We start from the raw sequence: 24,780 nt of genomic DNA, 5'->3' as shown, positions 1-24,780 counted from the left end.
ATAGCAACTGAAACACATTGTTTTTTTTTCTTTTTCCTCTAGAAAGATAAAAACGAACTGACGCTAACACACACACACACACACACACACACACACACACACCCCACTATCAGATTTAAATGGCTGTCTCTCTTGTCATTAGCTATGCTTTGGGCTTACCAAGTATCTATTGACCCTAATCACAGTAATAGAATTCCCCTTTCCCTCAACATCAGCAGGAGGTCAGTGAACTCTGTCTGATTCCTTACGAAGACTTAAACCACATTCTTGAACACCAACATCACCAACCGTGCATTTCGGCAGCAACAAAATATATGGCACTGCTGTTCCTTCCTCCTCCTAACTTCCATTCTTTGTCAAGGCACAAGGAATGAATGTTCAGATGTGGAATCAGAACAGGGATTTAAAATACATCCCTGAAAATTTTTCCTTGATCCTGGCCAAATCCCAGAAGCGGATATAATATTTATAGCGGCATCACACAGACCACATAGGATCTCATACTGCTCTATAACGTCTAGGAGCAGCCCTCATTCAGAGTCACAGAAAAAAAGAAATGCTAGGGGCTGGGGATTTAGCTCAGCGGTAGAGCGCTTGCCTAGGAAGCGCAAGGCCCTGGGTTCGGTCCCCAGCTCCAAAAAAAAAAAAAGAACCAAAAAAACCAAACAAACAAACAAACAAACAAACAAACAAAAAAAACGATGTTGAGGGGCTGGGGATTTAGCTCAGTGGTAGAGCGCTTACCTAGGAAGCGCAAGGCCCTGGGTTCGGTCCCCAGCTCCAAAAAAAAAAAGAACCAAAAAAAAAAAAAAAGAAAAAAAAAGAAAAAAGAAAAGAAATGCTAGACAGGACAGGCAAGTGGCTTCATCCTATAGCTCGGCCACCTTCCCGCAGGCTAAGCTCTCGTGATGGACGTTCCCACTGGATCCACCCATTTACACAGCTGCAAAGGGTTCTGGGTAAACCAGTCTGCGCCTTCCTGCTCAGCCTTGTCCTTTGTCACCGGTCACCAACAGTCTCGTTTACTTCACATTCCTCCATGCATACCCTTCATCACGTTAAACATGCAGCCGGACTTACCTGACAGTTAGCCTGATGTATTTTTCACACAAGCCAGGTAGGGATAGAATAGGAAAGAAAACACATGAGAGGGTGTGAGAAAGAAAAGCAACCGTTTCAACAGTTCGCCGAACCGCGTAAGTTCATTAAAAAAGTAAAGGGAGCCACAGAAAGAGAGCAGGCTTCATAGATGGAAGCCGAGGCCATGAGACCGTTACTTCAGAAACTGCTGCGAGCTCTCAATGGCCCTGCCTCTGTTTCCCTTTCTCTGTTATCTCAACTTCCTGTTTACAGAGCAGCAGCAGAGCCTTAGGACTATGAGCCTTAGACAGCCAGACCGCTACATTGGGGGACTCCGGAAAGGACGGGAACTTTTAAAATTTATGTCGCTCCATTTAAAAATTTCCAAAATGTGACCGGAATTAAAAAAGGGCTTCTTAATGGGTGACTGAAACTCACTGATTGCATCTCTTGTTTGGCCGTTCCCCCCGCCCCCCAGAGGTCTTTTTTTTTTTTGAGATCCAGGTCTTTTTTTTTTGTTTTTTGACCCTGGAAGAGGTCTCCTTGGACCCCACCATCCTCCCAAGAGGTCTTTTACACTGTCCTCGTTGTCCTGACACAGCATCTTCTGTGAGCACTGCCATACTGTTTCAGAGAAGAAGGAATTTACTCACTAAGAATATTATTTGAAATGTATTGATCCCAGGCAATAAAGAGAGGTTCTCTTGAAGTGATTTTTTAACTAGTTTTAAAATTACCTAGACTTGCGAATTTTTTTTCTCTTGCAACTGCCGGAAAACAAGTCATTCTAGAAAAATGGAATATAACATTATATGCTTTGATGTTCTGAATGTTTTTCCTAACCGCTTCTGGAAAATGTGCAGGACAAATCGAAAGGCAAGACTAGAAGAGAGCACGTGCTATGTGCTGGTTTGGGCAAAGCAGTGGCTGGACTCATGAACAGAGAAGGCGAGGGCACCACAGGCTGTTGACTGGACTGAGTGTGAAGAACTCTTTGTGAAGCGTAACAGTGGATCTCAGCCAATCACCTCCCTCATCTCTTGCTATGAGTATTTTTTCCCTGGCCAGACCTATTTGTAACCTGAAACAATCTATCGCTACATTAAGATGAAAATACCAGTATTTTATTGAGTAGTAAGAAGACCCATTTGTTATTTGTTCGGCAGTTGGGTGGTTATTTTGGGCAGCCCCCTGCACTAGTCGCTGGAAAAGCTCGGGGTTCAATTCAGGGATGTAAAACTGTAAGTGAATGCCACTGCTCGAATTGCCACCTGAGTGACTGAGCGCCTTGCCAAGGCTAAGTGGGAAACAGGGCTGGGCAAGATGCCTTCTGGGAGGAAGGGCAGCGTACCATAGGAGCACATCTCCACTCACACAGCACACATTCTGAGTTGGACATAAGGTACAGCCACAAGGCTGACACACGCAGCAGTGGCAATGGGAACAGAATACTTCTGGAATAGCAAGCATGGAAGGGTTCACCTTCAATGAAAGGGTAAGGCAGGTATTAATAAAGCCGTTCATTCATCAAGCCTGATTACCTACCAGGGGGCACGGGCTGTGGAGGTAGAGTCATCGGAGTGGCAAAAGGAAGAGAAAGGGGGGCTGTTCTAAGAGCAAAGTCACATACACCGGTAAATGAGAACTTTATGGTGGGTGAGGTAGCTGTTAGGAAAGCAGGGTCATGTAGTAGATTTGGAAGGCGGGACTTCCTGGCTAAGATCAGACCCATCAGAAGCTGTTAAGTCGGAAGTGATGTAAGAAAGATGTATCGAAGACGGAGGGTGAAGGACATAAAATCTAAAAGGCAGACTCTATATGGATCGAAGTAGAAGTGTGGATAATGGGGAGCCCCACAACGAAGGGCGAAGAGTCGAGAGGCTCTCTGTGATGTCATAGCAAGTGAATGAGTGTGAGTATGAAGCACCACATATGAAGCAGCCATTAGCAGAGACAGCAATGCCAGAGGGAAGCATGCGTTTGCAAAGACACACAGAGATGCCTTTACATGGCCAGCTTGCTAATTAGGAAGAAGTAAGAGGCGAAACTCAGATGTTGGAAGTGTGACCGCAGGGATAGAAGCAGGTGGGGTGTCTTAGGGTGCAGTGAGGGTTAAAAAGGACCACACCCGAAGGGGAAGATGAACCCCAACACCCACCATTTTTAGGACAGGCTTTACTGTACAGTCCAGGCTGGCTTTGAACTAGTTATCCTCCTGCCTCAGCCTTCTGAGTGTTAAGTGTATAGATGTGGGCTATCACATATGGCTGGGAGATACATTCTTTTTTTTGAGACAGGTCTCACTGTGCAGCCCTGGCTGGCCTGGAACTCATAGAGATTTGCCTGTCTCTGCCCCCAGGGGCTGGGACTAAAGGTATACAACACCATGCCAGGCAAAAGATAAATTTGTTTTAGACCAGGTCTCTCTGTGTACCCCTGGCTGCCCTGGAACTCTCTCTGTAGACCAGGCTGGCCTCAACTCAGAGATCTGCCTGCCTCAGCCTCCTGAGTGGTGCTGGAAATAAAGGCTTGGAACACCATGACAAGCAGAAGATGAATTCTTAAGATCTGGCCAAGAGACTAAAAATGGAGCTAGAAAATGTCCCACAGATGATGTCACAGAAGCCAAGGGCAGCAATGGTGGTTCCTATCAGCATTTAGAGATTCCCTGTAGGATGCTCAGCCTAGTCCTACACAGCAGAGAAAAGACAAATGGTCTTCCAATTCCTGTTCCCTTGGCAAAGTCAGCATCGAGGTGTCAGTGTGGAGGCTGGGAACAAGTCTCTATGGGGTCAATGTTGGAAGTGGCTGTGCATTCCAATATAGAGATCAGACTGTCCTCTCCCTGCTAAGTCTCTTGACAAGAACACGCTGAACTTGTTGAGCTCCAGCCACGGAGCTCAAGGGGACCATGGAAGATCTTCAACACTGTGTTCCACCAAGAAGGCAATTGCGTTTTCTGGAAGGGCCAACAATCGTGCCTCTTTATGGGGGAGTTTCTGATCATGTATTTTGATGGGAGCTTTCCAAGAAGTCATTTTCTACGTAACTTTTAATGAAAGGTGAACACTTGTAAAAAGGAGGCAAATCCATTCAGTCTTTGGGGAGGCAGGAAAACCAACAAGCGTTCACTTGATTTCATGAAAGCTCTACTGCTTTTATTGGATTTATTAATCCCAGTCTCTATAACAAGCAAGGTCTGTTACCAATGATGTTAGTGACAGTTTAAGGAGAATGTGGGCAGAACACCTGAGGGCAGCAATGGTGGCTTCTCTTAGCATTTAGAAATTCCCATCAGATGCCCATCCAAGACCCTTACAACAGAGAAAAGAAATGGTCTCACAGTTCCTGTTCACTGGCCTTGAACATGACAACTAGTCTACTCCTGTCTAGCTAGTGAACTCCAGGGACCCCCAGGGATCAGGACAGGTCAGTACTTACTGTAAATATTTCTATGGGGACAGCCTCCTAGATCTTTCTCTGTGTCTTCTCTGTAGCTCAGGCTAGCCCTGAGCTCCTAATCCTCCCTCAGCCTTCTGAGCCTTGGGATTAGAAGTAGTCTCCACTTTTTAATTTAGACTCAACTCCGTTTAGGCATGTTCCTTCTGAGGAATGGACTCACCGAGCTCAGAGTGTGGCTTTTCCTGGGTGTGAATGAGTGTAGAGAGGCTTATGGGGTGTGTGTGGGGGGGCTAAGCATTCAGTTGTATGGCATCAGGCTAGGCTAGAGGGGGCTTGTGTTTAATCATTTAATTTGTGCCTCAGCAGTGCAGAAGGAGGGAAAAGAGTTAAGACAGCCTCAGTAAGCCTTCCTTCCTTCTTTCTCTTCCTCCCTTTTTTCCTTTCTCCCTTCTTTCCTTCCTCCCCTCTTTCCTTGTATGTGTTTGTGTGTGTATATATGGTATGTGTAATGTGTTTGTATGTATGTGCATGTAGTATTTGTGTATGTTCTTGTGTGTGTATGTGTTTGTGTGTATATGTTTGTGTATATGTATGCATATGTGTATGTTTCTATGTGTATGTATGTATATGTATGTGCATATGTGGTATGTGTGTTTGTATGTATGTGTGTGTATGTATGTATGTGCATATGTGTATATGTATGTATATATGCATGAATGTATGTATGTGGCATGTGTATGTGTGTGTTTTGTGTGTATATGTGTTTGTATGTGTGTATATATATGTGTGCATGTATGGTATGTGTGTATGTGTGTGCATATCTGGAATGTATGTGCATATATGTACGTGTTTGTGTATGTATTTCTATGTGTATGTATGTGCATATACATATGTATTTCTATGTTATGTATGTGCATATATATGTGTTTGTGTATGTATATGTTTGTGCATATGTAGTATGTATGTTTGTGTATATATGTGTGTATGTGCATATGTGTATATGTATGTATGCATGAATGTAGTATATGGTGTGTATATGTTTTGTGTGTATATGTGTGTATGTATTTGTATATGTGTGTATTTGTATATGCGTGCATATATGGTAAGTGTGCATGTGTGCATGCATATCTGAGTATGTATGTGCATATATATATGTTTATATATATGTGTGTGTGGAATGAGCAGGTGTACTCATCCACATAGGTGGAGGTCAAATATCAGCATCATGTGTCTTGCTCTGTTGTTCTTCTTTATTATTTGAAGGCAGATCTCTCACAGAGCCTAGAGCTCACTGTTTTGGCTTAATTAACTGACGGTGAGCTTGCACAGTCTATCTGCTTCTGCCTCTCCCTGCATGATTACAGAATGTGCCTGGCCTTTATGTGGATGCTGGGGATTCAGACTCAGGCTCTCATGCTTGGGCAGCAAGCCCTTTATCCACTGAGCCTTCTCCTCAGCCCTCAACCTTCTTTCTTATAATACCCTGGTTACTCACAGCATATCTAAAATACAGGCTGGGGAAAAGATTTCCCTGGCTACCCTGAGAATACTTTCTAATTAGAATTTCCATCCTGGATCATACCTATTTTGCCATTTAATATTTTCTGTAGTTAGTTACAAAGCCTAATGATGATATTCAGTTTTCCCAAGTATATTTAAATGAGATCTAACATTACTATTTTGTAGCCTTCAGTGACTTTTAAGTGGTTGAACATTATAGGAAGCAGACTCAGGGTTTACGCAGCAAAACCAGTTAGGCTTCGGGGTGAGTCAGGTATGGGAAGCAGACCTTGGAATATTTATTCAGAAATAACCCTTGGCCTGTAAAACTGAGTGCTGAGGTTGCTTTCTGAGGAAAGACTTCTTGAACCTCACATGCTGACACATTTATTTCTCCACCTTGTGTCAATGCTTGGAATTTCATGGGTTCTGCTTTCCTGGAAGAATCTAGAAGGCCAACCACAGCTGCCTTGACTCTTTCCTCTGTAACCACTTGTAGACAGGCCCAGGTTTATCCCTAAGGAGTTGCCATTATTTTTAAGGTCAAAAGTAGATGGTATAGTCCTTTCATAGGGTACTCTCCCAGCTGCTGAAGCCAAAAGCTGACAACAGTGTGGGGTTGTAGAGAACCATCATGAGACCCGTGGTACCTGAAGCCCAGGATGATGTGATGTGAGGCTATCAAGAGATTCCTGGGTTAGAGCTTCGGTGATGGGTGATTTTACAGCTTCAAGGAGAAGGCTGCAACTTCACCCTGGCTCCCTGAGTAGGTATCAGAAAAGGTAGGAAGGGCCTCTAAGAGGCTAAGGTGATTCCTGGTGGTAGCTGGGGAGTTTTCCCCTCTATTTCTTAAAAAAAAAAGAATAGTTTGGGTTCTCAAGTGTCACTAACAAGTGCTTCATTTGGCTGAGAAACGTGGCCAAATGATTTCAGATGGCTTTTGTGGCCTCAAGAACTCCAGTCCAAAGGCTGAGGGAACAGAGACTCAAACCATGACTGCGTGACATGAACAAGCGAGCCGTGGCCATTCCTAACACATCTCCTTGCGGGAAGTGCGAACTGCTATAGAGCTAAAATTTAAGTCCTGCCCAACTCTAGCGCTACCCAAAGTGATGCCCTCTAACTTTGTCCTAGGTCTGGCCAATCTCCAAGCACAGTGACATCAGGTATCTACCCAGAACAGCTGACCTACACAGGATCCTCAGCGGGATGTCCTGGGGACCATGGCAGTGGTTCTCCCCTATGGAGTGTATCTGAATGCTGCGACAGTATCATGGATTCCGTAAATGACTGATTACGGGGGGGGGGGTGGGGGGGGCGTGGGGTGGGAGGGCACTCCGAACCCAGAGGCTCGGGGAAAGTGGGCTGGGGCCTGCACATTTGCAATTCTAACGAATTCCCAGATGCTGCTGACTCTGCATCCGGGGCCCACACTTTAAGCTCGACTGCTCTAAAGACGCAGTTGATCAATTTGATTGAGAGTCACTGTCAGCGCGGCTCTCTGACGCTGTGCGGGTAAACCCAGCTGCGCGGCACCCCGCGTTCATTCTGAGGAGCTAGTTTATCAAAGCGCATTTGACAAGTGATTTCTGCCACCCCCCCCCCCCAAATCTGCCATTAGCGTTTAGCTGCAGCTCTTAGTCTTGAGAGCAATTAGCAAGGATTATTTAATCCTTTCATGGTTTCCAGAGGGCCCTGAGAGCTGAAAACATTCTTCACATGAAATAAAGAGATGCTAGAGTTACAGGCAGAATAGATGTTGGTAAGACTAGGCGGCTTGCTGAAGATGCCCCGCCTCTCATGAGGTCCCGGGTCAGAGGGGCGGGGCGTGTCCAAGACAGTAAGCACCTGATGCTGAGAGACACCAGTGGCTATGGTCCCTCACAGCATGTGAGTGTTTAGAAGGCATTTTGGCAATCGTTCTGCAAAGTTCCGAAACGGGTATGCCCTTTGGCTTAGCTGTTCTACATTTAGTGACTTATTTTAGGGAACTAATCAGCACTTGCAAAGACTCCTGGTTATAATTTTTTTTTTTTAAATTGGAACTGGACACACTAATCAAGGGAATTGGCTGAGAGATTGTTTTAACTATGGATTGGGATATTGTAATTAAGCACCAGAAATGATACTGAGGATGAAGAGTTACTGAAATACTTTTTAAAAAAAATCCCAAATATAACTGCGGTTTAAAATAGACCGTAAAACAACAGGTACAGAACATTTCCAGGTTTTAGCGAAGGAGTAATGCCCAGGAGGCCTGAGTAATTACTCTGAAGGATCACACGTGAACAAGGTGTCAGCAGGAGGATGCTTACCACTTCTGGGTGGTAAAAATTAGTTGTTTTCACTTCTTCCTTCTGTTCTCTGCTTTGGGAGCACATAACAAAGAATTCTTTGCAATGACATGTTGCTTTGCAATTAAAAAAAAAAGGCCTAAACATTTGTGATTTTTTTTTAGCTTAAGCCAATTTATTGAGTCTTCATACGTGTGTGTGTGTGTGTGTGTGTGTGTGTGTGTGTATTTACATGCATGTGTGTGTTTACCTACAGGTGGGTACTCATGGTCAGAGGGCAACCTTGGATATCCTCCCCTCAGATGCTGTCTACCTTGTTTTTGACTTTTTTTTGAGTTTTAATTTTTCGTGCATATGTATGTGTGTATACATGGACATTAAACATGGCAATGTATTCGGGTCAAAGAGAACTTGTTATTTATTTGAGAGGGGGCCTTGAACTTGATACATAGCTCAGGGTGGTTTTAAAATTTTGCTCCTCCCAAGTGCTGGTGCTGCCCTATGTAGCCAATGACGTTCACTTAAATAAACACATTTAGAAAGAGGCTTTAAGACGAGTGGAAATTAAGGCAAGAAAAAAAAAAAGTGGACTGGGAAGTGGCTGCTTTGGGGTTGTCCGTTATGTGGTAGGCTCGGTCCTCCCTATAAAAAGCCTGGAGTCCTCAGAAGAAGGCGGGGCCTGATTCCACGACCCCACCTGAAGATGATGGTGCAAAACGCAAACCTCAGCTGAAATTTTTGGCAACAGAACTTAGTCTTTTTATATATTTGCCCCTGCAAACGCTGTGGATGGCATTTGCTCTCAGAAGGATCTGTGCAAAGACCAAAGAACTTGCTACATAGCTCAGGGTGGCTTTGAACTTTTGGATCATGGCTTCGGTTTCAGTTCCTTTTAAGGAAGGACACATTCTAACTTTAAAAAAAAAAGCCCTTTCAGCTTTCTCCCGGTGTTGATTCTTTGAAAGCACAGGGACGAGCAAAGACAGTGATGGAGCTCAGACCAAAGCACCGACCAGTACCCGGAAATCTACATATTTGAAAAGTCACCCATTAGAGGTGATTCCAGCTTGAACGTTTAAAGAATCATACAAATTAAGGAGAACAGACCTAATGAGACCTATGGTGAAAGTTCAAAGGCTCCACAATTTTAAAACTCTCTGAGATCCTGCCTATTTCTGATTAAAAAAAAAACCCTTAAAATAAGTCCTTATTCTCTCTTAGCCTCATTAAAAATCAGGCACCATTTCCTTCTTGTTCCCCTCTGCCTCTCTATCTTCTATGCCTCCAACTCCTCTAACTCCTCTGTGTATGTGGTTTTGTCTGTCCATGTGTCTGTCTGTGTCATGTCTGTTGGTCTGTCTCTTTCTGTCTCAGTGTGTGTGTACAGCATGTGTGCATGTTGAGGCCAAAGGTTAACGTTAGATATCTTCCTCGATTGCTTTCCACTTTATTTATTTATATTGATTGATTGGTTGATTGATTGATTGAGGGAGGGTCTCTCACTGAACCTGTGACCCATTGATTCTGCTAGATTGGCAGGCTAGCAAGCTGAACCTTGGGGATCGGTCTCTGCCTCTGTAGAGCTGACGTGACAGGCTTCTGCTGCTTTGGCTGGTATTTTCTGTGGGTACTGGGGAATCTGCCTCAACTGAAGTTCCCACGCTTGCAAAACAAGTGCTTTACTGACTGAGCCGATGCCTTAGCCTAGCCTCCCTTTTCCTCCCTTTTCAGAGCAATTTCCAAGACCACAGACACCTGTGAATAATGCTAATCGCTAACCGTGAGAGTGGAGAAAGTAAGATTGCAAAGGGTATTACAGTGAATCCAATGGCCTGTGTTTTCTAACGGCGGCATATTTAATCTAACTAGGGGATCGATGGGGCTCTGTATATTAGTGGTGATTAAACTCCAGGCAAAATACAGGGATGGTGGCAAGGGTAAGACCAGAGAGGCAAAATTAAATAGAACTTCACATTGGTCAGAACGATCTCCTAGCTCATTAAATGCTGTACTTTATGGAATCTTCAAAACGGGAGTTACTCACATACAACAAACCCAAATCACAGAATGGCCCTTTGGTAATATAATTGGAGCTTTATAAAATCCAGTCCCGTAGACCCAACGTTTGAAAAAGCAAATTCCAATTGATTTAGGGACAACAGAACCAAACATACAACTGTAGAGTTACATACAACTGTAGAGTTACATACGTCATCTCGTCATCTCGTGAAGAACTTCCTTTTTCATTTGTTTTCTCTGTTTTAGAGATGACCTCACGAGGTGGAAAGGAAAGTCTGGGACTCCTAAACCTTAGAATATTCTCTTACATACTATGGTCATAGACAGTACAATGAAAGGGGTACCAGCCACAGGGATGGGGTAAAAAAAAAAAAAAAAAGGAATCTAAAGGAAATCTGCCCATGGATTTACTCAACCATTTGAAGGAAGAAGCCAGTGTGTCTGAGATGTCATGGAGACATGAGCTTTGCATGCATCGTTGTGTCTAACCATCACGATAAAGCAGGTGCCACAGAGACATGTACTGCACACCATCCCTGCTGTCAAGGGGGAGGGGCAGCATGATCCCTCCCCCACTGGCATTCACCCAGTGTCACGTGAGGGAGAGATAGAAAGAAGGCTCTGTTCTATGGGGAAACCCCGCAGAAAGGGCATCATATTTAGCACCCTAGAACTAATTATTTACCCCAGGGACTAATTAGGAAATGAAGCCTGTGTTTCAGAGCATGGATTTAGCTAAAAGCACTAACACAAAAGGCAGCGTAAATGACTGTGTTAAGATGAAAGATATATCTTTTCTGACTCTCCCCATGTCAGTAGTATATGTTTTTGTATTTCCGACCTGAAGTGGGGCTGTCTGCAAAGCTGTCAGAATACAGGAAATGAGCAGTCTGGCTACTATAAAGAAGGAAAACTATGGCTTAGTACCAAAGCCTGTCAGATGGGCTTTTTATCAAAGAAAATCTAAAAAGACAAAGCAGACATGGCAATTTTGCTCAGTAATATATTATCAGGGTTCAAAGCCAGCTCCTACTGATTCTTCACTAAACACATTTAGAAGAAAGAGGGGCATTATTCAGAGTTTGCATCCTGGGGGAGAAATGTTGTGCTTGTTTAGGAATGTTTACATTTTTACAGCGTCTGTATACTTTCCAAAACATGGGAGCAACTAAGAAGAAATAGTAGATACATTGTTGCACATTTATAGAGCCCCAGAACTCTGTTAACAGGAAGGATGAGTTCTAATATATACCACAAACTTTACTTAATACTGGTGGTCCTAATTGTGACAAATGTATCGTGCCAACACAAGAGTTTCACAAAAAGAGAAAGCTGTAAATTCAGTAGCTGTAGGGGGAGAGTATGTGAGCACTGCAATTTTTGGACCATTTTTTTTCTCTTGTAAATCTAAAACAGCTCTGAAAACCAGAGAACTGCAGGGTAGAGACACTTTCATGTGTGGTAATGGTAGACACAGGCCATTGTCAGTTTGTCCAGACGTACAGGATGTACAGCAGCAAGAGTATTCACATCGTCAACGTGAGTCCATCAGGAACAAATCTACCACTTAGCTGTTGATAATGGAGGAACATGCAAACATGTCGCTTAGCGGGCTGGCTAGTTTATGTCAATTTGACATAAGCTAGAGTTCTCTGAAAGGAGGGAACCTCAACTGGGAAAATGTGCCCATAAGTGCCATTCATAAGGCATTTTCTTAATTAGTGATTGGTGGGCAAGGGCCCATCCCATTGTGGGTGGTGCCATCCTTGGGCTGGTGGTCCTTGGTTCTATAAGAAAACAGGCTGAGCAAGCCATGATGAGCAAGCCAGTAAGTAGCACCCCTCCATGGTCTCTGCCCCTGCTTCTGCCTCCAGGCTTCTGCTCTTTTGAGGTCCTGCCCTGGTTTCCTTCAGTGATCAACTACAATGTAGAAGTATGAACCAAATAAACCCTTTCCACCCTAACTTGCTTTTTGTCATGGTGTTTGTTTCATCATAAGTAATAGTAACCGTAACTAAGATAAGTTCATACCATCGTAGTGGGGTATTACAGTGACAGACCTGACCACATTGTTTTGGGGAGGACTGTGGAAGGAGCTTGGAAGTTCCAGCTAGAAAAGCCATTGAGTGTTGAGAGCTCGGTGAGCTGTTTGTTACATAGAAGGAAGGAAGATAAGAATGTTGAGAGCAGTGTAGACAATGGAGACCTGGCTTGTGAGGTTTCAGAAGGAAGCAAAGAATCCGCTGGGTGTGAAAAAAATCTGTGATTCTGGTCAACTGGGGCTGAAGGACTGGCTGTGATTAAGAAGAGACCAGCATCACTGAGGTGATCTGGGGAGTGTTTCCTGGGAGTCAGGACACAGAAGCTGTGTTCCAGAAGTGGCCAAGGTTGTACCTCATGCTGGCAGCTGGACTTGGTAGTATATGACTTACCCCGATGGTGCTAAGTTTTGAAGGTGTGAAAGGGGTCTTGGAGAAGAGATGAGAGCCACCATGTGGTCTGAAGAGGCCCCAGGAGAAACTACTAGTGAAAGTGTAGCACAGTTATAGCAGACTGCACCATTTTTGAGGTGTCGGTACCGTGGGTTGACTCCAAGGGTAGCAGCAGCAGAGGAGTGGAGAGAGCCTCAGTCTAGAAGACAATCGAGTGTGCCGTAGAAGGCAGAGCCAGAAAGGTGACAGAAAAGTTCTCTTGGAGGAGCCCAGAAGATCGTGAATGAGCTCTAGATAACTGGATATTGAGCTATTTACGTTCTTGCTTTGCTCAGATTGCAACTGTGCTTCGGTTCCGTCCTCTTCAATCAAGAAAGGATTTATTTAAACTTTATTTTATAGGAGCTCTCGGTTGAGACTGAATTTTAAGACTTTGGATTTTAAGGAAACTGGATTTCGAAATATTTGAGTTTTAAAAGACTGTGACTTAAAATTTGGAGCGATAACATTATAATATGTATCATATGACATATATGATATATATTATAATGATAACATTAATGTGTGATCTTGGCATTGGGGAGAACAAGAAAGGGAAGGTTATGGCTTAATGTGTTAGTGTGTCAAGTTGACAAGGGTCCGATGGTGCTGGCTAATTTTCTGTCAGCTTGACACAAGGTAGAGTTCTCTGGAAGGAGGGAACCTCAATTCAGAAACTGTGCTGATAAGGTATTTTCTTAATTAGATGGGGGAGGGTCTAGCCCATTTGGGCAGTGCTAGTCCTTGGCTGGGTTCTATAAGAAAGCAGGCTGAGCAAACCATGTGATGCAAGCCAGTGAGCAGCCCCTCTGCGGTGTCTGCACCAGCTCTTGCCTCTTGCATTTATTTCTGCCCTGCCTGAATTCCTGTCCTGGCTTCCTTCAATGAGGGACTACAGTGTGGAAGTGTAAGCCAAATAAACCCTTTCCTCCTCAACTTGCTCTTGGCCAAGGTCTTACACCACCGAAATAGTAACACTAAGACAGTTAGGGAACAAGCATACAAGAAGCATTTGCTTCTTGAATTTTTTTTTTCTGTAAAGCTAAGTGTGCTTCAAAAAAAAAAAGAGTCCATTAAAAATCAACTCTATTAATTAAAAACATCTTAAGACTGTTTGGAAGAGGAAAAAGGAAAAAAGAAAATTTCACCCGAGCAAACAAATTATTCCACACTGCACAATAAGGTGAATTAAACTACCATCTAACACGTTGAGTTTATCTTGACAGGTTTTTAACTGAAATGATACACACAATAAAACACCAGGAAAGAAATGAAAACTATTTCTACTTCAGACCTTCAGGAGACCTTAGAGATGGATGCATGGATGGGTTTAAGACATGGAAACCAACCAGTTGTGAATATCAAATACTCCCCATGCCTCTGAGAAGGAGAAGTTGTTCAGATTCTGCCTAAGCAAGAATGAATGTCCTAAAGTAAGAACTGTGGGAGAAAACCAACTTAGCAAGCATTCAGTAGGGACATGGCTGAAAGTTCAGTTTAAGTCAATGTACTGGAGTTTATCCCGTATTACTAGAGATATCTATCTGCACCCAGATGGTTTGATTTGGCCAATGCGAACATCATGAATTACTTGTGAGTTCCTGAAGATCTTAGACACATAAAAAGCCTACTTTTCCAGCTGTTATAAAATTCAAGATACTATATAACCCACAGCAAGTCTGGGATGTGCTTGATCCTGGAGTTTGCCGGGGCAAGTTATTAAACTTCCATTGGCTTTGTGTTCTGGTATGGATGCTGAAGATGACCGTGACACAGGCTGAACATCCCTGGTCTAAAAGAGGTGCTCAAAACGCTGGTATTTTCTGAATGCCAAACCAAATGGCACCATGGAAAATTCTACGCCTGACTTCGTGCAATGGGACATAATCAAAAAAAAAAAAAGGTATGTTAAAACACTGCAGAAAATTATCTTTGGGCTTTCATTACAAGGTGTATGGGAAACAAAAAAACCATAAACACTCATTATGCATATGTAAAGATGTTCGAAGAATTGTAATTCAAATGACCCATGCATCTTGGGTAAGGGCAGAGCCTATCTCAACACTATGCAATTCTCTTGGGCTGTGCACGAAGGCAAGTGCTGAGTGTTCTCAGTCCTAATGAAATGGCTCCAAAAGACCACAGCTGTCTTTTCAGGGTCATTTATCAGGCCGGTGGCTGTTTAAAGACACATGTTAGGTGATGTTTCTACCAGTCCAGGAGAATCACGCGCTTGCTCCCTTCCAGTCAATGCAGTGAAAGTAATAGCCAGATCTTAGGCATCTCTGTTAGCAAACCATGTTTACGAAAACTCTTCTCCAAACAGGCACAGACTGACTGACTTCTTACAGAGAAGTTTTCATTTCAGCTAGCGTGCACAGTAGCAAAGGGACAACTTCTTTTTCTCGACCCAAAGATTTAACCTGAGTTAAGTTTTAGTCCGCAGTGCTTTAGCTAGTGCTATTAATGTACGTTGACTTTCAAGAACATTCGTGTCCTAAAGTCTGTCTCCTGACAAGAATTCGATTATACTGGGGCATGAGGCTAGACAGCCATCAGGTTACTTAGCAAAGAAAACAACATCTTTGGCTTCAGACTGGAAATGAGCTGCAGTTGAAATTCACACCATTTTCCAGCTGGTGAAAAGTTCTAATTCACAACTCCAATCTGCACTTCTAGCTTCGAAGGGCTCCAACCAAAGCAACTTGGGTTACTGTATCAGGGCCTGAAATTTATTTAATCAAGGTAGCAAATAAGGTTTTATGATATTCTGGGAAGCAATCAACCTGCAATTTTTTTCATATAAACAATCAAAAATAAACACAAAAGGGAGGCAAACCAGAAAAAAAAATGCCCCAAAGAACAGAGGAATGGCTTTTAAATAGGCAGTTTTTTTTTTCTCCCTAAGTTTCATTTTAGGCAACAGACAAGTCTTTAACTTGATTATTCTCTGTTGAGACTATTAAATTGGTCTTGCTATTGCTCTCAGGATGTGATTTGAAGTCCATTCAGTTTCGAGAAATTGACTAACACCCATTCACATCCCGAATCTGCTCCTCGAACATTGCAGAGCTCGAGCTGACTGAAAAATCCCGAAGCAGGTGGACTCCAGTAATCTAGTTAATCGCATGAATTGAGAAATGCCAGATCCATTTCTTAGACAGGCTCCTGGAAATCTCTGAAATCACTGTGAGGCTGGATGGTTGGAAACTTTCCTCTTTCTCTCACTGTTCGGTGGTGACACAATGTAGGTCAGATAGTTTCTATTCGGAATACAAGATTCCCAGAATGATAAAACCGGGAAAATCCCTCAAGGTCATCTGCTCTCATGCCGTTCTCTATGGATGAGAAACAGAGGCTCTGGGAAAACAGGGGAACCCAGTGTTTTTGGAGAGTTCATGCTCTTGAGTCGGACTTAAATACAGGTCTGGATTGCCAAGGTATTCTCCCTGGGACCTGGCGTCTTCATTTTAAGTGGGGATTTTGCGTGCAGCAGAACACACTGTGATCAGTGAGCATTGGCAGCTGTCGCTGTAGTAAGACACCAAGGTAATCAAGCAGCGCCAGGTCACCTAGGATTAACATGCGTCAGTGCCGTATCAAGAGTCACACTCTATTTTAGTCGTTTTGTTACCTAATTGATCAGGAACTAGTGATTGTATACCAATTGGTTTCATGGAGATTCACATATATTTGGTTCCAATTGCCACTAAACACCTTACATCTGTCTTTAAAATTGTTTTAGTTCACTGGGTGTGGTGACCCATGCCTTTAATCCCGGCACTCAGGAAGCATTGGCAGTTGAGTTCATAGGGCAGCCTGGTCTATACAGCGTGCCCAGGATAGCCAGGACTCTGCCACACAGAGAAACCCTGTCTCAAAAAAAAAAAAAAATAAAGAATAAAAAATTGTTTTAGCTCCATTATGTGTTTTTCGTTACTTTAGTAACAAACTATTCACTCATATGAAACTAATGATGATTACGCTGGTCACAAGTAAAACCTGGGACCTGCTCTTTAAGTATCTGCGATTTGACTTTGATTATCTGCCGTATGGAACAGGTCCATTAGTCTTGACTCTTTAGTATAACTAGATTATCCCTATTATTCTGGAGGGAGCAAGAAATGAGGGTCTTAGGGAAGATAACGTGTAACGTACTTTGCTTAAAATAAACTCGGGGTCCTGGCAGCCACCAATCACAGGCACGCATGGTCGCAATTCTGCCATTGCCCCCCAGTGTCTTGCACCACTCACAGCTGGATGTTCTCACACTTTAAGAAAACCAAGAACATCTGGGAAGAGTCCACGCAAACAAAGTTAGCCTTACGTAACATGCTCTTGGCACCTCTGCTTTGCACGGGTTTCGGTGCATTAGAAGTCTTTTCAGTGAGCATTCTCAGACTGTCAGATTGGTGCTTAGGACGCTTTCCTGAAATAGACTAAAGCAGTCTGGAGGGCGATCGGTGTTTGTACAGTTAACTTTCATCCTCTAAAAATAATTAAAAGGGGTTGGGAATTTAGCTCAGTGTTAGAGCGCTTGCCTAGGAAGCGCAAGGCCCTGGGTTCGGTCCCCAGCTCTGAAAAAAAAAAAAAGAACCAAAAAAAAAAAAATTAAAAGCAGAACGTAACGTGGTCTAAAATATATCAGAGAGACGTCGGTTGACGACAGCCGGATAAACCCAGGCATAAACACGAACGAAACCCAAACACCTTTTGTAACGCCAGTATGATCAACAGGCCAATGGGTGAAGAACACGGGGATCTGAAAGGTGGCAATTTGCATGCGCACCCAGTACTTAGTATTTCAGCGACTAAGATAAAACGGTTTGGCAAACTCACCCGCATCTTTGCGCAAGCGTCCTGTGTTGATTCCGTTCCCCTCAGCTCTTTTATCAGCATAGAACCTAAATACTAAAACACACAAACACACACACACTTGGAACGACATATTAAAACGGAGTATAAATATGAGTAATGATTTAAAAAAACACACCGTGGGAAGGCTACTGGCTAGGTTTTCTCGGCTTGTGAGTGGCCGATGAGTTTAAATCCTTACAGATGCAGAGAAGACAGAGTTAGCCATGACTTCCGAGAGCTGGGAATTGATCTCCGCGAAAGTTACGGCATTTTCTAAAGATGTCGTCATCTTTCGAATCATATTTAAATGCAAAATGGGGGAATCTAAAAATGTTTTCCCTTTTTTTTTTTTTGAGGCAGCAATGTCTGCAAAAATAAATCCTCGCCAGTATCAGTGTAATTGCAGGGCTGGATGAGACAGATGAGGAGGCAACGAGGCCCCCCATTTGGGCTTATTCTGCAGCATAGGTAATTAAAGCGGGGCTGTTCGTAGGAGAAGATGCAGTTTTGGATTTTTTATTTTTATTTTTATTTACAGCTGGGTGCCCTGTGCTTTATCCACTCGAAAACGTGTGTCATTCTCGTTTTATAGGGACAGAGATGATTCCTCGGTGCAGAGTAACATAGGGAGGGCTGGATGGAGGAGAGGAAAATGTCCCCAGAACCATATGCCACTTTGCAGCGACGCGATTGAATCATGGATTCCTGCTATGTATTTCACACTCGTTCTGTCGCTTCTGGCTGGGGTGAATAATTATAAGCAAAACGTCTTTGCGTTTGTATTTCTTCCCTCACCTCCCCCCCCCCAATTTAAAAAGATCAATTAATTTATCAGCTTTTGGAAACCTCGGCTGGGTCTTTTGTTTCACCCCTCTTCAGCACCCTTAGAAATAGCTTTTCGCGCATTTTAACATCCGAACCACGACAAGGATCGTGGAAGAGCTTGGAAGACAGGGTCCCGCTCATACGAGTGCGGGCACAGGCATTGGTCTGGGAGACCAAGAGCACAGGCCCATGTGAATGAGGAAGGCCGGGTGTCAGAGGCTTGTCTAAGGCCTTGGGAGAAAGCCTCAGAAGCCGAAGTCTGAACTGTGGAGGAAGGCATTTCAACATTTTTCGGACAATTGTTGAAAGAGATCCAGTGTTGAAAGATGAGCCACATGGGAGGTAGACAGCAAGCTGAGGTAAGCCCAGACTGGGAGGAGACAGCCAGCCAGAAGGCGTCTACATCGTTAAGGAAAACAATCTCAAACAAACCTTTATTATCCTTAAAATCCTTTGAAGGTTTTAGGAAAGTTTGCCCTAATCGAAACATCTACTTTAAAGAGAGTCAGTTACCAGGTTCCGCCCCGCCCCCAACCCCCCACCCCACAGTCATGGCAGTCGTTATCCAGTCCAAAGCCTACCGGACTTGCTAAACATTTCGTAAGAAGTACCCATTCCCTTCACCCTATAAGAAGAAAAAGAAAGAAAAACAAAACACCAACAAACCAAACCAAACCAAACCAAACCAAACCCCATCCTCGACAATGGAGGGAATCTTATATGAGATGGCAGACCTGGTGTTCTGAGGTCAGTGGTCAGCCAACAGGACTATCTGCTGCATGTGCGTTCATCTCCCTTTGATTTTACTTGCTGTTTACAGAGCTGTGGGTGGAACCCAGGACCCCGTGAATACTAGGCAATCATTCTATTTTAAATTGTGCTTTATCAAGCAGGGCGGTAGCAGTACACTTCCTTTATCCCAGCCCCCAGGAGGCAGAGGCAGGTGGATCTCTGAGCTTGAGGTCAGCCTGGTCTACACAGTGAGTTCTAGGACAACCAGGGCTACACAGAGAAACCCTGTCTTGAAAAAAAATGAATGAATGAATGAATGAATGAATGAATAAATAAATTGTGCTTTTTCACATGGTTTTTGAACTATACAACTTTATACAGAGACCCAGAACAGAACTTAGGCTAATGGGATTTCAAGGGTTCCAAAGCTCTAGATATCTGGACATTTTCAAGAAGGGAAAAAAAGAAAACCCTTCAGAAATGCCAGTGACAAACATTTTTGTATGTTTTCAGTGAATGCAGACTAATGAGGGAACACATCCTCTGTCCCAACTTTTGCCCCAACATGGAGTCTAGGGTAACTTACAAAGGCTTTGTAGTCACACGACTGGAAGATGAGCTTTTCTGGGTGATGCTGCCAGTACTGGACTGGAGTTGAGGCTGTGGCTTCATTAGGAGGTCGCAAGGTGATGGAAGGTTCTCCCCAGTCCCCTGTCTGGAAATGACATTTATTTTAGAGGCAGCACAAGCAGTAAGCAGGTTCATTCTCTCTAGCTAGTCTAGGTTTCCCTAACACACCTGAGCTGGAAATGTACGCCTCTGGGTGTACTGTGTATGCATAAACATAGAATGCTTTGTTTCTATGTGAATTAGTGAGCATTGTGTTTCCTAAAGCTGAGTATGAATAAGTCTACACGATTCTATCTTCAGAATGAAACCCTAGGCGAACTAATTTTAAAAAGCAAAATGTGAAAATTTTAGTAAGCTATTTACCAATTCATAATATTTGTTACAATGGAAGAATACACTTGAATCTTTTTTTTTTAATTGACTGGAAATTTCAGTTTGAATTGCTTTTTGCCTTAGAATAATCCATACTTTCATTAATTTCAGTTCCCAAATAGGACATTATCATATACTCTGAATAATCGTATATCTGGGGAGGAAGGTTTTGTAGGTAAGATACTAAACAAAATGCTAAAAGAAATATATATTAATGGCCAACAGCTAATTTCCCTCATCGGAATTCAGCTGCATAGAGTGTCTCTGTGATGGCCTTGGATATACTCAGCGGCCTTCTTCAGAACGACAGCAGCCCACACTCAGGAATACAGGTCTGCTCATATATGAACAGGCACATGTATGTGAGGCTGTCACATGGGATGCTATGTCCTATGACATACATACCCACTAAGACTGACCTTTCTATCGTCTTATTTGCCACTTTCATTTAATAAAAACACTTATAAAGTCAAAACTCTATCCTGGCAGGCCTTTTCTTGACTCTAATTTCATTTGTATACATCATAGACAGAGTACTTCGTATTCTTTTTCCTTGCTAAGATTCCGCTCTCTAAAAATTCAGTTGTTTGCTCTCAAATGGACGCAGCTAAACTAACTAAAAAGCATTCCCAATTCCCGAGAGCTTCTCTCTTTTGACTCGGTTGGTCTTACAGAATTATGAGAAATTATTTTCCTCAGGTGTTGGAAACACGTAATAAGATCTTACGGGCTCCCGAAACAAGTTTGGCTGGGAACCGAGTTTCATGGCCTACTAGCTAGCAGGCCGGACACTGGATTTCTGGGGAGAGTTCTCAAGAATATGCTCAGATGTTTGTCTTTCGGAGCGAAAGGAAGTGCATAGCTTTCACTAGCTCTAGAAATCCCCAAGGCTAAGAAGCTAGGGGTTCCGGGGAGGTCTGGGCGAAGAGGGCCAGCAGCACAACGGTTCTCTGTACTTTAGAATTCTGTTAGGCAGGACAGAGGGAGCTGCCAAAGGTAAAGCTGAGACAAGGGCCCCGCCTTCTGGGTGTTTCTCACCGGCTTTGAAAAACAAGAATAACAAGGGTGAGTCCTGTGGAAATGCATGGGCCTGGTCAGAGCCGGGCACCTGGAGCATTTCCTCTGTATGTGGGTCACCTGACCTCCTGGGTTAGCCTTGCTAGCATCTCGCCCATCCCTCAGCTCTTCCTGGGAGCACGCGTCCAATGAGAACGCCTCATGCCCTTGCTCCGTTCCCAGCCATTTGCCTGTATTTGTTTTGTTCTAGTCGTTGGATCGCTTGTATCGATTGCTCCACCTAGTCAACGCGTATCACTTAAAACAAAGCATGACATTTAAGACCTATAACGCTAACATTAACACTTTCCCCTGTGACTTTATGGCCCATCCCTGGCTCATTATAGAATTTTATCTTTTTATGAGTTATTTTGTGAAAGTAACAATAGACTGCAATTAACTTCAAAATTAAGCCTTTTCTCTGATTTTTTTTCTATTTTGACCTTTGCTTTTCTTTCTCTCTCAAGTGTCTGACTTATTATTTCTCTCGTCTTTATGAAGCTGGCTATGCACTGCGGATGTCAGCCTGAAGGCTCTGTGGAGTTCATTATTATTTTTAAGCGGAGTATAATAGCCTTTTACGACTCTGGAAGCGCTGCAGCTATGAGTTCTTAAAGCTCTCCCCAGATCTAGCAAACAACCCTTGGCTTTTCCCCATTAAACTTCTCTCCCTCCCGTGTTCCCCTCGAGGAAGCAACAACGACATAGCAAACAGGTGTTGTACACTTAAGTCACAGGTGATGCCGTTAACAGAACAACAGGAGTTTGCACGCAACTCTGTGGAATGATACAAAAGGAAGATTTGGGTGACATCGAGAGAGCCGTTGAACCAGCGCTGACACGACAACTCACCGAGCGACAAAACTTCACATTAGCCCTATTGTGGCTAGCTGGGCGTATACCTTGGCAGAGCTTGACAGGCAGAAGCTGGGGGTTACTGCTGTACGGGGTGGTCCGGGAATAGGGCTGGGGTAGGAGTGGGCGTGGTAAGGCTGGGCAGTGCGGCTGTCCCACAGGTTAGTAGGGCAGGCATGCAGATCACGTACGGATTCATTCTCCGTCCACTGGGTCACACACTTTCATGATTAAACTCGACTGTGGTTCTATAGATTTAATGCAGAGCTGCAAGCCGAATGCTGATCAGAATGTTTACATCATCCATACACATTGTAATGGCCATTTTGGGGATCGCAAACCCAAGCACACTCTCTCTGTCTGTAATCGCCAAGATCACTTAAGTCACCATTTGAATACATGAGTGGCACATCCACCTAACTGTTTAGACAGCGCCATCAACTGCTCTCCTATGCCTTCATTGGGTCCAAAAGTCACAAACCCCCTGCTTCGAATCCGGAGTGATCTGCTGGTACCACCGCTAGAAGTTACGGGGGAAGATAATTATAGGGGAGGGAAGTATAATCCTCACTTTATTTTCCTTGCAGTCTTGAAATGTTGCTCCAGTCCAAATATTTTAAAATTCCCCACAGAGATTGAATCGACCTTTCTGGAAACAGACTCTGAGTTTTGTCATGCTTAGTGCTATTTCCAGAAACGTATTTGCAGAAAGAAAGGCGTTCTTTGGATTGGATTTATAAGAAAATATTTCTTTTTTTTCTTCCTGGAAATTCAACTTCCTCTCTCTCAGAAAACACAATACCTCATATGTATGAGTATTTAGAGGAATCAGAATTTTGATGCTCAGTGCCCGTTTTAGTGTTAATGTGAATGGAAGGACTCCCGCTGGACTTAGTAGAATATTCTGTAGATAAGATGGGAGGGACGTTGGCCTTGGGCTAGGATTCAGCGATGCCGGTTGGCTGCCAGGAAACACAAAAGAGTTCAGAGAACTAGGGTGCCTTAGGTCTCCACCCTCCTTGAGGGAAAGCAGGAATAAGCATGAAAGGAACTGGGCTGAGTAACCCCGTGCAGTAGCAGAAAAGACAGAAAAAATAAATGAGAAAATTTGCTGCGTGTATAGGACATTTTCAGCGGTGAATCCTTGGGTTGGCTCTTGAAGAGCCAGGTTATAGATTCATACTGCGATACCTGTCTTTGTTCAGGCAAGTGTCGTCAGTTAAATCGGATAATTTTTACATTTTAAAATTCTTACTAAGAAGTAATAGCGATCAAACAGACCTAAGAAGTCTTTTGACTCAAACAGTGGCTACAGTGGAAACTATTCTTTAATGAGAAATATACTAACCCTGGAAACAATGATGCAGCGAGAGCTGATCAGAGTAAGGAAGCAGTGGGAAAGCTTGGGGGAGGCATTTGCTGTATCTGGAATTGTTTCTGACATAGTGGTCTTCCCAGGGCTTCCTCAAATAATTACAGAAGGTAAATTAAAACAAGTCAAATAACTTTTAATAAATGTCGTGGTAGAGCGCTTACCTAGGAAGCGCAAGGCCCTGGGTTCGGTCCCCAGCTCCGAAAAAAAGAACCAAAAAAATAAATAAATAAATAAATAAATGTCTTTGGGCTCTTTCTTTAGCACTTAGAATACTTAGAGAAAGCCCTTTAGGTTGAGGACCTTAATATGCTAACAGTTTGGTCATGGCTTAAAAGTTCATCTATTTGGTAGTTGCCATATGTTTATGCACATACATACATATATATATATATATGTACTATATTTAAATATATGTAAAATTTTCAGTGCCGGTTTTATATAAAATATATATTAATTTATATAAATATATGGTAAGGCATTTCATGTTTCATTTTAAAATAAATACAGTGAAGGAAATTCATTAAGCAGGAGAAAATAGACATCACTAGTTAGCACTTTAACCAGAAATTCACACTTGAAACATTATGGAAAAATATAATTTAATGTAGAGTTTTAAACGAGTAGATTTTTTCTAACAGGCACCTCTCAAATGCCAATCATTAATTCATATTCTAGATGAGTTTGAAGGACTTATAATTAGGTCATATATAAAACAATGCAATTAAAGTAAACTTTATTTTATACCACTAACTGAAAAATATAATACCAGTAAACGAACTTAGTTATATAAAATTCAGACTCCTCTCGGTAGATTTTTTATTAGAGCAATGACTCAGAAATGTAGCTTTTGGCCTCTGTGTTATTTTCCAAGTTAGTACAACCTGACATCTAGGGAAAGTTCTAAGAAAGACCATTTCACATAGCAAAAACGAACATTTCATATTCTGCATGTTCTGACAATACAACGGGGAGCGTTTTCTATATTTTTAATTTTCTTCTAAACAAAAGGTTTCCCAGGGATGTCAGTAAATGATTAAAGGCCTGGATTATGACACAGCTTTCTAACACTAATGGAGAGGTAGGATATTTTCTAAAGCCTTGTATAATTCTTTTTTTCTTTTAATTTAAAATTGAGACTTAATTAATTTTTTTTAAAATAGAAGCTTTTAAATCTTTTCTGCATGGAGCTATTCCCACCGACCTGCTTATAAATTTAGATCTGGATATTCACAAACATTATTTTCTATTTCCTCAGAACACCTAATGGAAAACTAACAGATTCTCAAGGGGCCACTGTCACTTTGAGGTCTCA

The 24,780-nt window shown here is 42.9% G+C and overlaps 1 protein-coding gene and 1 long non-coding RNA gene across 16 annotated transcripts in view; one reads left to right on the top strand and one right to left on the bottom strand.

Moving 5' to 3' along the window:
• Positions 1–24,780, bottom strand: part of Anks1b (ankyrin repeat and sterile alpha motif domain containing 1B) — a 1,165,904-nt gene that overhangs the window by 32,188 nt on the left and 1,108,936 nt on the right. For 13 of the 15 annotated variants that reach the window (NM_001414940.1, NM_001271371.3, XM_039079050.2 and 10 more), the window contains 3 exons: positions 19,767–19,895; positions 17,606–17,677; positions 1,081–1,092 (listed from right to left, as the gene is read on the bottom strand). In NM_001414940.1, the coding sequence (NP_001401869.1) occupies positions 1,081–1,092; positions 17,606–17,677; positions 19,767–19,895 (213 nt within the window). Of the gene's footprint in view, positions 1–1,080; positions 1,093–1,406; positions 16,339–17,605; positions 17,678–19,766; positions 19,896–24,780 lie in introns of those variants that run through there. The other 2 variants (XM_063263442.1, XM_063263440.1) reach the window with 2 other exon arrangements.
• Positions 14–2,218, top strand: LOC134479857 (uncharacterized). The gene is made up of 2 exons (XR_010053662.1): positions 14–1,196; positions 1,944–2,218. It is a non-coding gene; the product is annotated as an uncharacterized LOC134479857 (long non-coding RNA).

Source organism: Rattus norvegicus, chromosome 7, assembly GCF_036323735.1.
Source record: "Rattus norvegicus strain BN/NHsdMcwi chromosome 7, GRCr8, whole genome shotgun sequence".
NCBI classification, from domain to species: Eukaryota; Metazoa; Chordata; class Mammalia; order Rodentia; family Muridae; genus Rattus; species Rattus norvegicus.
This window is presented reverse-complemented; position numbering and strand designations above follow the sequence as displayed.